The sequence below is a fragment of the Caretta caretta genome, chromosome 4 (assembly GCF_965140235.1).
Source record: "Caretta caretta isolate rCarCar2 chromosome 4, rCarCar1.hap1, whole genome shotgun sequence".
NCBI lineage: Eukaryota > Metazoa > Chordata > Testudines > Cheloniidae > Caretta > Caretta caretta.
In genome coordinates, this window is record NC_134209.1 from 128,852,913 (window position 1) to 128,867,047 (window position 14,135).

Here is a 14,135-nt window from a genome sequence, read left to right on the forward strand (position 1 = left end):
AAGTACACAAGCGTGTATGATACACACACACACAATTTTCAAATGAAAGAATGCTAGAGTGTGTAATTAAAAATAAGATACACAATTCTTCACTTTGGTATATTTGAACTGGGAAGTGTTGCAAGTGAATTAACCTTAAAAAATTTTTACACTGAAAAGCTTTACAAAAGCCTGGCAGATTGAAGATATGCCTTGAGGCCACATAAAGATATCACACGCAGACATGAAATAGAATCCACTGGTACACCCCACAAAGGCAAAATCTTACTTGGAGATTTACTAATTGGAAATCTGAAGTAACTCAACAGCAGGAATCTACCACATGCGGTGGTACTCAGTCAATGTTGATAGCTACTGTAATATTTTATTCCCACATTTTAATGGTACTGCTGCAATTCAGGTACTTACACTATCCTGTACTTATCTCCGTAAAAAGAAAGCTCCAGAAAACAAAGCATTCTGCCAGACCAAAAAAAAAAAGAAACTAAACCCACCTGATTTGTGAGGACTGTAATTACTTTATAAAGATTAACTGATCAGCCATAGTGCTGCATCAACTGTTAATAAGATATGTCTGACAATGAAGAACCCACTGGTAGGTACTAATACTTTGATAGGATTTATCACTATAGCATTCAGCTCTCGATCAATAGGTTAATAAATAATAATAATTAATTAATAATCTCACTAAGAAACAGCATGCACTCAGGTAAACAAAATACACAAGAACATAGCTTATCCACAATTTTTGAAAACTGAATAAGAATTGTTGGTCTCTCTCCACCACTAAACAAAGATTTAATAGCAGATGCTGTAGTGAGGTTTCCTACTATTAAGATGAACATTGATACCAAAAACACCCAAATAAAGGAATAAGTCTCTGAAGATAAACTCATGAAAGGGTTTAGAAAATGACCTTTTTGCTCAGATTGCTAGTAATTTATAAGGTAGCTCCCTCTTCTGGCTTATTATTTAATGACTTGGTGAACACCACAGTTACTTGAATTATATAATATGCAGAGCTGAAATAGAAAGTAACATCTTTCCTCCATTTCTGGTCAGGTACTATCAAGTGCTCATACTGGGATTAGAAGAGCTGCTCATCATTATTTCATGTAAGGGATTTAAGTACAATATATCTGAGTAGCACACTAAGACAGACAAGATGAAGGTGATTGACTCTCATGCATAACTCACTCTCACTGCAGAAAGAGTTTTTTTCATAATACAGTATAAATATTAAAAAACAGCAGGAGTATCACAACTGCTTTAAATCCCTGTGCAATTTGCTCCCCAGAAAACAACTGATAAATAGATATGAAGGTGGCTTTACCATTTGTACCCATATAAACTGCATTAAACTTGTGATTTCTTGAGTTCCCATTTACAGAATTACTTATTGGAAATTTAAAGTCCTGAAGTGCAGAACTGTACTACATGCTCTGGTCCTTTCAGCTGTATTCAGAGTTCATTCAATACTCTCACATTTAAAGGATATCCTGGGATACCACACTCTGAGGAAAATTCTGATCCCCTTCTCAGCAATGAAGAGGGGGTCTCAGGCAGCAGATTCCAGGCAATTTTTCAGCACATAAAAAACAGAATTTGGAGGGGACAACAAATGTGCACTTGCCCTATACAGACCCCAGCTCCTGGGGAGCCCTAGATGATTACATAGACCTGGCTTTCGGGTGGACAGTGAGATGGGAGGGGTGGGGCAAGTGGTGGTGATTCTGCTGCTGCATCCACAGGCCACAGCCCTCACCTAGATAAGAGTACAGGCCTCATATTTGCTCTAGTGGCCATGGAGTAGCTCCCACAGCCTCTCGATGGCCCAGAAGGAAGATTCATTAGTACACAACTCGATCCTCAGGCGGAGTGCCTATTCCTAGAACGTGGAATTTTCCTGCTCCCAGTATTTATCTTCAGGGGAAGTAAAATAAGATTAAATAAGATTACATTAAACATATGGGACTAAAACTTGGCCCCACTGAAGTCACTGATTTCTCAGTTTATTAATGTATTACTTATAACAAAAGCAGTGTTTGTAGCTAGTTATAACACATGTACACACACAGAAGCAGATCTCTCTATTAAACTGTGGGCTAGATATTCAAAAGGTTGCAAGCCTCAAAAAGCTGTGATTTTGGCTGACTAATATATGTATATTAGAGAAACAAGGCGGGTGAGGTTATATCTTGTATGGGACCAAATTCTATTGGTGAAAGAGGCAAGCTTTCAAGTTACATGGAGCTTTTTATCAGGACCTAAAGAGCAGCTCTGTGTAGCTCAAAAGCTTGCCTCCTTCACCAACAGAAGTTGTTCCAATAAAAGATATTACCTCACTCACCTTGTCACCCTAACATTTTGGGACCAACACAGCTACAAAACTGCAAATAATATACATAGAATCAGATCCACAATTTTCAGAAAAGTTACAGCAGGATGCTTCTCCGCAGGATGCAGCTGGAAGAGCATCCAAGGAAAGTTTTACTATCCAAGCACAGATAAAAGCATAACCCCCAGGAGTTGTGGAGGCAGAGCTGAGTAGATCACGTGGAGCATTGAGCCTTGGCCACCGGGAGGGAGGAGAGAGAGGGGAAAGATCCAAGCACTGCTGTGCAGGCACCTGCTGCAGATGGGGTTGGAAGTCCCACTCTGGCAGACCTTGTAAGAATCAACAGAGTAAGGATCTGCAGACCTTAGCAGAGTGAAGAGAATTGACTGGGAGAGGCAAGAAGAGGGCAGGCTGGAGCTGGGGAGTTGGCACTGCCCTAAGTCTGAAGCCTGGAAACGAGGCTGGTTGGGTAACCACGTCTGGTACTGAACCATGGAATGGTTCTGCCGGAGCCTAGGGAACAAAGACTAACTAGAGGCTGGAGCCAAGAAGCAATGACTAGTTGAGGAACCACGTCTAGAACCCAAAAAGCTGAGGGACTTGGGTACTCCAAGAGCCTGGAAGCTAGCTAAACAACCATAGCTACTTGGGCAGGGAGGCAGGAATTCTTTGCATGCCTGGTAAAAGTTTCCTCAAGCTTGTCTGAACAGTGCACAGTGCTTTTTATGTCAAGCAGCAAGAGCCCAACATGTTTAATCAGAGATTTACAAAACAAAAAGGAAATCACAAAATAAAATACTTTAAGTTACAATTGCTAAGTGCCGTTTTAGAGGAAAATATATAATGAAACTCATCCATTAAATAATTGCCGTTAGAAACTGAGAAAAAGGTTCTATAAACCATTCTGATACCAATCATAGCACCCAATTCCTGCGCGTGTGCGCACCCACCATTAAGCTTAACAGTTCTCAACAATCAGCATCCAAACAATCTTAACTCTTTCACTCCAAGAAAACACTACAAGTGTAAATAAGCCAAAACAATCCATTAATCCTTAAGCTTTCTCTCATGACCGGTATATAAACTATTTAATACCATACTCTTTTACAATGTTTGTATGAATAAGTTCTGGTCTTTCACACAACCACACATAATCCATAAAGATTTAAATGAAAGTTCTTTCAAAACCCATCAACATATAAACACAACCAACTAGTAATCTTTTCTTACTGAGAAAAATGGTTCCATACAGCCCTAATAGACATATCATTTAAGAAAGCTATCCTATGACTATAAACTAAATATAACTTAGTTCAGATCATAAAACTATGCCTGTTACATTAAAACAAACTATATTTAAATTAACCTCAGATTTGATACGACAGAACGAATAGGAATATATTCAATTATCCAAAGTCATCATGTAAAAAAAAAAGATATATAAGGCCCTGGTCTAACACAGCCAAATGAAGGGTCACATATCTAGGAAAGAGAAGAAAGGGAGCCCTGTATCCTGGAAAGCAATGACCTTGAAAAGACCATAGGGGTCACAGTAGTTAACCAATTAAACATGATGATGATAAGCCAGGGTGATGCTTTAGCTAAGAGGGTGAACATGATCCTTGTGTGTATAAGCTGGAAAATATGAAGTAGGAGCATGGGGAGGTAATATTACTTCTGTGCATGGCATTAATGAGACTATTACTGGAATACCGTGTCCAATTCTGATGTCCACACTTCAAAAACTATGTTTAAAAAATTGGAAAGGATTCAGAAATGAGGTGCAAGTATGATTTATGGTCTGGAAAACATGTAGTATACTGAGAGACTAAAGATGCTCAACCTATTTAGTTTATTCAAGAGAAGATTACAAGTCTAAAAGTACCTACATGGGGAAAAGATTTCTGATTTATTTTCATGTTGGTTATTCAGGGCTTGATTTACCCCTGCTTTACTGCAGTTTTATGCTGATAGAACTCCATTGATTTCCATGGAATGACACTGATATAAAACTAGAGTGGTGAATCAAGCCCAAGGTTATTTAATTTAGGTCTTGTTTTGTTGTTTTTGAGAGAAAGCTATGGCAAAGAAATGGGTCTTGCAACTATACTTGAAGGTGATGAAATTCAAGTTAATTAAGTCCCTCATGTCTTCTAATCCCCTCAGATGGCATACTTCCCACACACATTCTTATAACCAAATTCTACATAGTAGCACATTTCACAATATAGAAAAGTACTGTAGTCTATCAAGTACTATTTCTCCACAGAGTGGAAAGGCTGTAAGAGCATGCATGAAGTTAACATGCATGAAGTTAACATGTTAGCATGCATGAAGTGTCTATAAATCAAGTGGCACCCATGTCAGTAGTGCTGCTTTCAATTCCTTAAATAAATAAAGTTTCAAGACTGGGGAGCAGAAAATTCACATTGTAAGCAGATTTCAAGTTGTAGGTGCCTAAGGTGTTCACTTTAATGTTGATGACTTCAAAACACACATTCTAGTTAACAGTTCCTTTAAGCAAATTACTACTACATTGAATTTAAAGCCATATGCAACTTATATGAAAGCTAACAGTTTACTGTAAATCAAAGACTAAGAGTTCATTGTTTAGAAATATTATAAAGCAAAGCTTATATTTTTATATGGAGGTAGGGTGGTCTAGAATTTACAGCAAGAGACTGGAGTAGAGTCATAGGTTCTGTTCCTGGCTCTGCTAATAACTTATGTGATCTTGGGAAGGTGATTTAGAGCAGTGGTTCTCAACCAGGAATCCGGGGCCCCCTAGGGGGCCACAAGCAGGTTTCAGGGGGTCCACCAAGCAGGACTGGCATTAGACTCGCTGGGGTCCAGGTCAGAAAGCCGAAGCCCCACCTCATGAGCCTGAACCCTGGGGTCCTGAGCTCCACCACCCGGGGCTGAAGCCAAAGCCTGAGCCACTTAGCTTCATTGGAGCCCCTGTGGTATGGGGTCCCAGGCAACTGCCCTGCTTGCTACCCCCTAACGTTGACCCTGGCTTTTATATGCAGAATACCAGTTGTTGTGCCACAGGTAGGCCGTGGAGTTTTTATAGCATGTTGGGGGGGCCTCAGAAAGAAAAAGGTTGAGAACCCCTGATTTAGAGCCTGATTTTCAGAAAGTGCCGAGTACTTACAACTATGTCAATAATAATTGGGGGTGCTTAGCACCTCTGAAAATCAGGCCCTTTATCTCTGTGTCTCAGTTCATCCATTTGTAAATAGGATATAACCATACCTCTCCCCACACAGCTTTTTGAGGCTTTAAATTAAACTAATTTAGTATGCATAAAATGCTTTGGGATCCTTGGAAGAAAAACAGAATGTAAGTGTGAAATACATTTTATTCATGCTAGGTAGAAATAATATCTGAAATAGGATTTTTGTTTCAACACAGCAAGACTAAATCAAACATGATTATCTTTGCTTTGATTGTTGTGTTTAACTTACTGTGCTCTGCATTTTAAATATTCGCTTCTGTTTTCTGTTATGCAAATGAACGTTTTTCATCTCATTTACATCTATTTTTGGTAAAGAATAATTTTCATCCCTAATCTAAAAGAAATGTCACTGTACACAATTCTGGAATCTAATTGATGGAGCACCACAAGGAATTTGCATGCATTCAAAAGTACCTGAAGCAAGTAGTGCCTAGAAACCACATTGATTGATAGAATATAAATATAGAGATAGATATGTGTGCATTTACTGTGGTGTCTAGTATTGTAGATAAGGCCTAAATCATCATCAGCTGGTGTAGATACATTGATGCAAACCCTAGTACACACAGATAAGCCACTATGTCCACTAATGCAGTTTCAAGCAGGAATTTCCAACCTATGAGTATAAGAAGTGTTTCAGCCTCCCTCTGAGGCAGAAAGAAGTAGGGATCGGAACAGTGAGGACCTGCAGGAAAAATTCTAGGAGCAGCCTAGAAGCTTATATTGTGGTCGTTGTTATTTAAATTCCTATTCATGGCACACTTCAGGAAAGGGAAAAGTTTGGTCTTTATCCAGAGTTCTTATACTTTGCTTGTATCAAGGATAGAATCCCACCTGTTATAGTGATGCCCCCTTGTAAGGATTATATGCACCTCTGCAAAGATTAGATTACTGTATGTGTCCGTAGATATGAGTACCGTTTAGTGGAAAAAGCGTAATCTAAAAAATGGAAAAAAGAGTATGTGCCAAATTCATCTCAAAAGTAAACACACTGAAGTGAATAGATTTACAATGCTAGGTGTTAATTTGGCCCTATAAGTATAATTTGTTTGGTCAAATTAAACTTGTATTCCTTGGTTTCCTGCTCTTGTCCTAGCAAGTCACCTCTCTGAAGTTCATCTAGCCTCCATGATGAGTAAGAACCACAGGAAGATGTACGAGAGAGCTTTCATTTTAAGTCATTGGTCAAAACTGGATTTACGATATCATCACTGATGGCAGAATGGGATTCTTTGTTCCTATATTGAATATTTATGATCTTCTTATTCTTAAGGAATGAGTAAGTCTGGTTCTAGTTCCCGGTCAATGAATTGGCCTTGTTTGAATCTAATTTATTTAATATTTACTTTTGGGTTTTCAGTAATTTAAATGTTTTCTTTAACACTGAGCTCAAGATAGGCCTTGTTAGCAAGTTAATTGAAAAAAATAGCACTGAACGATCTCTGAAGAAGTGGTGTTTTACCCATGAAAGCTTATGCCCAAATAAATCGGTCAGTCTTTAAAGTGCCACCAGACTCCTTGTTGTTTTTGTGGATACAGACTAACACGGCTACCCCCGATACATAGCACTGAACATACATTTCGTTCTGTCCTGTACAGCGTATGATAACCCACTAATCAGAATTACATTAATCTAAGTAGGTTTGATACTCATGGATACACAATATGCAAAACCTTTGTTTTCAGGCCCGTAAGATTGCTTTGTACAGTTCTAACTCATCCAAACTTTTTTTATTTTAATCAAGGAAATGCTAAGTTATGACAAGTCTCCAACATTACATGCTGCCTAGGCATTATGATAAATGCTTTCAATCACATACAATATTGTAGTGGGTTTCTTTGGTATTTTCCACTCTTGTAGGTTGAGAAAATATCAAAGAAACCCACCACAGTAGCATTTAGCTTTAAAAAAAAAGGGAACTACACAAAGTTGAGAAAACCAATTAAACTGAAGTTAAAAGGAACAGTCACAAGACTGAAATGCCTGCAAGCTGCATGGAAACTATTTAAAAAACAACATACATACCCCATATAAATAAAAATTAAAAAAAAAAAAAAAACAATAAAAGGACCAACAATATGTCACCATGGCTAAACCACAGAGTTAAAGTGGTGGTTAGAGACAAAAAGACATCCTTTAAAAACTGCAAGTCAAATCTTGACATGGAAAATAGAAAGGAGCATAAACTCTGACAAGTGTAAAAATGTAATTAGATAGGCCAAAAAATAATCTGAAGAGCAACTAGCAAAAGACACAAAAAAACAGTAGCAAACTTTTTTTTTTTTAAGTACATCAGAAGTAGAAAGGCTTCCAAACAATCAGTGGGGCCACTGGACAATCAAGGAGCTAAACGAGCACTCAAAGAGGACAAAGCCATTGGGTAGAAACTAAATGAATTCTTTGAATCCATCTTCACTGCAAAGGATGTGAGGGAGATTCCCACACTTCAGCCATTCTTTTTAGGTGACAAATCCAAGGAACTGTCCCAGACTGAGGTGTCAATAGAAGAGGTTTTGGAACAAATTAAAAAATTAAACAGTAATAAGTCATCAAGAGCAGATGGTATTCACTCAAGAGTTCTGAAGTAACTCAGATATGAAATTGCAGAACTTCTAACTGTGGTATGTAACCTATTGCTTAAATCAGCCTCTGTACCAGATGACTGGAGGATAACTAATGGAAACCATTTTTTTTTTAAAAAAAAAGCTTCAGAAGATACCAGCCTATAACTGCCAGGATAAACCTAACTTCAGGACCAGGCAAATCAGTAGACACACAGATTAACATGATGATACGTTGGGGAAGAGTTAACACAGCTTTTGTAAAGGGAAATCATACCTCACCAGTGTATTAGAATTATTTGAGTGAGTTAACAAGCATGTGGACAAGGGTGATCCAGTTGATATAGAATACTTGGATCTTCAGAAAGCCTTTGACAAATTCCTACATCAAAGTCTCTTAAGAAAACTAAGCAGTCATGAAAGAAGAGGGAAGATCCTCTCATGGATCAGTAACTGGTTAAAAGATAGGAAGCAAAAGATAAGAATAAATGGTCCATTTTCAGAATGGAGAGGGGTAAACTGTAGGATCCCCTAAGGATCTGTTCTGGGACCTGTGTTGTTCAACATATTCATAAATAATCTAGAAAAAGGAATAAACAATAAGGTAACCAAATTTGCAGATGATACTATATTACTCAGGATAGCTTTGGATTTAACTAACTGCAAAGAGTTATAACGGGATCTCACAAAACTGGGTGACTGGAAGACAAAATAGCTCATGAAATTCAGTGTTGGTAAGTGCAAAGTCATGCAAATTGGAAAAAAAAACCAACTGGATATACAAAATGATGGGATCTAAATTACCTGTTACCACTCAGGAAAGACCTTGGAGTCATAGTGGACAGTTCTCTGAAAACATCTGCTCAGTGTGCAGTGGCAGTCAAAAATCTCACAGTGTTAGGAATCATTAGTAGGGCCCTACCAAATTCCCGGTCCATTTTGGTCAATATCATGGTCATAGGATTTTTAAAATAGTAAATTTCATGATTTCACCTGTTTAAATCTGAAATGTCACAGGGTTGTAATTCTAGGGGTCCTGACCCAAAAAGGAGTTGTGGAGGGGGTCGCAGGGTTATTGCGGGAGGGGTTGCGGTACAGCTACCCTTACTTCTGCGCCGCTGCTGGCGGGAGCACTACTTTCAGAGCTGGGCAGCTGGAGAGCGGCGGCTGCTGGCCGGGAGCCCAGCACTGAAGGCAGAGCCACCGCCAGCAGCAGGGCAGAAGTAAGGCTGGCATGGTATGGCATTGCCACCCTTACTTCTGCGCTGCTGCTGGAAAGGTGCTGCCTTCAGACCTGAGTGCCCAGCCAACATATGCCACTCCCCCGCTGCAGAGCTCTGAAGGCAGTGCAGAAGAAAGAATGGCAATACCGTGACCCCTCCCTAAAATAACCTTGCAACCCCCCTGCAGCTCACTTTAGCGTCAGGACCCCCAATTTGAGATACACTGGTCTCCCCCATGAAATCTGTATAGTATAGTATAGGGTAAAAGCACACAAAAGACCAGATTTTATGGTCTGCGACACATTTTTCATGGCCGTGAATTTGGTAGGGGCCGAATCATTAGGGAAACAAATAGATAATAAGACAAAAAATATCTTAATGCCTCTATATAAATCCATGGTACACAACACACATCCAATACTGCATGCAGTTCTGATCACCCCATCTCAAAAAAAGATACATTAAAATTGGAAAATGCACATGGAAGGGCAACAAAAACTATTATGGAGTATGGAACAGCTTCCATACAATAAGTGATTAGAAAGACTGGGACTGTTCAGCTTAGAAAAGAGACAACTAAGGGGGGACATAATCAAGGTCTATAAAATCATGAATGGTGTGGAGAAAATGAATAAGGAAGTGTTATTTATCCCATCCCATAAGCCAAGAACTAAGGTCACCTAATGAAATTAATAGGCTGCAAACAAAAAAACAAACAAAAGGAAGTAGGGTACTTCTTTAGACAATGCACAGTCATTGTGGAACTCATTGCCAGGGGACACTGTGATTGCCAAAAGTATCACTGGGTTAAAAAAGAATTAGATAAGTTAATGGAGGATAGGTCCATCAATTGCTACTAGAGAAAATGGTTGGGATGCAACCCATGATCTGAGTGTCCCTGAACTTCTGACTGCAAGAAGCTGGGACTTGATGACAGGGGATGGATCACTTGATAATTGTCCTGTTCTGTTCTTTCCCTCTGCATGATCTGCACTGATCACTGTCAGAAAACAAGATACTGGACTAGATGGACCATTTGTCTGACCCAATATGTCCACTCTTATGTTCACATTCTCTCCCAGCAACCATTTCCATCTCCAAATATTTTCATCAGATCTGGGCTGCTGAGCTGTTCACAAAAAACCTGTATCTATATTGTGAACAACAACATCTTCTGATTAACCAACCTCTAGCAGAAGAGATAGGAAAAAACAAAAACCTAAAACCAACTTCTAAAATACACCGTGGAACTTAAGCTATGGTAGTATAAGTTTAGCAGAGAAAAGTACACATAGCCCACAGCCATTACCAATTTTTTATTCACTACTAAAATGCTGAATCTAAATCCCACCTGGAAGCATATCCACTTTGCAAATCCAAATGGCAGAATACAGGGCAAAAACTCTCCTGATCGGTCATGCAGACAGCAAATGCAGAATCCTAAGAAATCCATGCCACAAATCATCATGTTAAGGCCCTTATTCCATATTATTCACATTCCACTGAAAAATCAATGCCGCCACTGAAACATACTCCTTGGTAGCATATTTAAAAACACTTTGTAGCATGCAGGCTGACATTTGTTTTGGGTTTTTTTACATTGTTGCATATTCAAAATCATATGTAATAAAATTATTTCTTCTTACACACAAAGGGAGGCTATTTTGTATTTGGTCACTCATACCATAAACAAATACATTCCAGATTACCTCCCATTCCTCTTTCAGTGTTGAAAAGAAAAATTAAAATGTTACAACGAGATATTGCAAGGCCTCACTCAAATCAGTAGTCTATTGATTTCAAGGGTTAATCCAGTCAGTAAAGGATGACAAGCTGGGCCCTTAGTTACCAAACCAGATGCTTCCTAACAAAACAAAAAAAGAGTTGAAACATTTTCCAAGGCCTCCATGTATTCCAACGATGCAAAATGTTAGAATCCACCCACGGCTAACAAAAAACAGTAACATTTCTCCATCTCTGTGTGTGACACATTCAGAAATGTATACTTCACATCTTTCCAAACCAGTCCACAGCTCTTAGATTGCCTCTTTCTCCATCATTACAGCAGGGTTCCCCTCATCTAGACATGGCTGAGTTTAAGTCAGTTAAATAGGATACACATGCCCAAAGAGCTCTGTTGTTGTAGGGCAAGGATTCTGCAGAGACCAAACATCATCTGTTCAAGCATCGCTTACCTTCGGAGACCTCAAACTGTGCTGTTCCATTGAGCTGATACAGGCACCAATCAACTGCATCCTCCCCAGGGGGGCAGCCAACTAGTCAAACAAGCAAAGCCACAGTCAATAACTGTGCAGCTCACACGTTAGTGCTCCCTACAGCAGGCCGAGGAGAGGAAAGAGGGAGGAAGGCTGGGGAGGAGGCCAGAAGAAAAGGGAAAGAGGAGTGAAGCGGGGGAGGGAACAGAGAAAGGGGAGCAGGTGGGGCAGAGCAAGGAGAGGGGAGGAAGGAGGGAGAGGGGAAGAGGAGAGATGGCTGAGAGGTGCCTGGGGGAAGGGAGAACGTTTCTAAATACCCTGCTTTTGGGACATGTGTGTTGCCCTCCCTCCGAGAGACGCCCGGAACTGCTCTTTGCTTTGCTCTCGCTGCCAAGCGCTCGGGGCGCCTCCTCCTTCTCCCGGCGGAGCGGGTGGTGCTTGCCGCCAGCGCAGGCTGACTTGGGGCGCCCAGAAGAGGCTCCGCCCGGAGCTCCTGGAGAAGGCGGTGGCGCCGGCGCAGCCTCCCCACGGCACTGGGCACGGAGAGGCCGCAAAGCAGCCCCAACAGGTGTGAGTGGAGTCCGGGCCCGGAAGGGGGATTGGCCCGGGCACGGGGCTGCACCTCAGAGCGGCCGAACCCGGGGGCGGAGGCTGCATGCTGGCCAGGGGGCTGCAGGAATGTACTGGGGGGAGGCGGGGCCGTGTCAAGGTGTGTGGACGTGGGCGTGTCAGAGCGGGGCGCATCCACCAGGCTGCCGGGGGTCAGCCCTAGGCATGAAGCCAACATCCTGAGTTACCTCAAGCCCGTTTCTGGGTATGGCCTCACTGAGGGATTTTTTAAACTGAACGTGATTGGTTGCCAAGTAATATGTTATTCTGGGCACGCCACAAACATCTGCCCTAGGACCGGTCAGGTAAAAAGCACAAAGGCTTGAGAAGCATCCAGACTACCAGGTGCAGAAGGTTTCAGAGTAACAGCCGTGTTAGTCTGTATTCGCAAAAAGAAAAGGAGTACTTGTGGCACCTTAGAGACTAACCAATTTATTTGAGCATGAGCTTTCGTGAGCTACAGCTCACCTATCTAGAGTTAACTGGTGACCAGTCAAATCAAATTACTCTAGTGTAGACAGGGGTTCTGGAACAATTTGTATAGTGAGAGCTATTGAACCAGATGGTAAACCCTGTATATGATGGGAACCACTTCAAGCCAGGGGGTGCGGTAGCACCGCTAGTTCCAGCCTATGAGTGTAGGCAAGGCAATTTTCATGGACACACAACACCTGCACAAGAGGAGCCTAGGAACTTACATTCACACCCTGCTGCCTGCTACCTTCCTGTGTCCTAGGATTGCAGAGGTGATAATTGCCCATTTCATTCTCAATGGTCTCCTACAACATGTGAACCCCTGATGCTCGCAAACTGTCCCACCTTGTATTTAGCTTGGGCACTCTGGTTACCTTCCCCAGACTTGAGGAAGAGATCTATCTGTGAAGCTCAAAAACATGTCCCTTCCATCAGAAGAAGTTAATCCAATTAAAAGATAAGGAGTACTTGTGGCACCTTAGAGACTAACCAATTTATTAGAGCATAAGCTTTCATGAGCTACAGCTCACAGCTCACGAAAGCTTATGCTCTAATAAATTGGTTAGTCTCTAAGGTGCCACAAGTACTCCTTTTCTTTTTGCGAATACAGACTAACACGGCTGTTACTCTGAAACCTGCAATTAAAAGATATTACCCTGCCCACCTTGTCAGTTTTCATAGAGAAAATCCTGAGCTGTGAGGTTCAGATTTGAATCTGGGCCTCCCTTAAGTATCAAGGAGAAGGGATGTGGGATTTCAGGTCAAGCCTATATCTGGCTTCATGAATGCATGATGTATGATCACTATGAAAAACAAGACCATTACCATTTGCAGGTAGAATTGACTTTACTGCAGCATTCAAAGTATTCCTAGTCTTGGACCATTCCGCAAATATGATGAGTAAGTGCCGCAAATACCACAGTAATTGTCAGGTTATAATGGGGACCTCTCTATGTTATGTGTCACTGTCATATATATGTATGCACACGTGCTGATTGCATGGGAATGTTTTTGTACACTGAGACCATTGTCAGATTACAGTAAACTACACACTGTAAATTTCTATATTCCTGCATACACATACACTAAAAACACTTCTGGGGAAAAATTAAAAGTACATAAAATGTTCTGTTCACCAGGAGGTTTTCTTGGCATATGATTTAGTACTAAGATTCTGAGTTCTTAGTGTACAGCTGGCAGCAGCATCTTGCTGAAATACTCACCTTTCTAGGTGACCTTATGTCAGAGGCCCTCATTTTGTATGAAAGTATGGTGAGACCAGTGTTCCTTGCATGGGCAAATGATAAAAGTCACAAACGTGTAGTACAGAGAGAATATTACCAGCCCATACTGGGGAACTGAAGGCCAGCAATAGAAAAAAGTATCAATCTTGCCTGGTTGTGGCATAATCACACTGGGCTCGCCTCCAGTTTTTGCCAGTTGTGCAGCAGTTTATGTGGCTTGGAATAAACATT

The 14,135-nt window shown here is 40.8% G+C and overlaps 1 protein-coding gene across 3 annotated transcripts in view; it reads right to left on the reverse strand.

Annotated features, from left to right (window-relative positions):
• The window catches only part of PPP2R2C (protein phosphatase 2 regulatory subunit Bgamma), a 303,929-nt gene extending 291,880 nt beyond the window's left edge, over nt 1–12,049 (reverse strand). Inside the window, exons 1-2 of one of the 3 annotated variants that reach the window (XM_048848924.2) lie at nt 11,895–12,049; nt 11,557–11,637 (exon numbers count right to left, since the gene is read on the reverse strand). In XM_048848924.2, the coding sequence (XP_048704881.1) occupies nt 11,557–11,637; nt 11,895–11,910 (97 nt within the window). In that variant the 5' untranslated portion in view covers nt 11,911–12,049. Of the gene's footprint in view, nt 1–11,556; nt 11,711–11,894 lie in introns of those variants that run through there. The other 2 variants (XM_048848930.2, XM_048848927.2) reach the window with 2 other exon arrangements.
• Between the last annotated feature and the right edge of the window lie 2,086 nt (nt 12,050–14,135).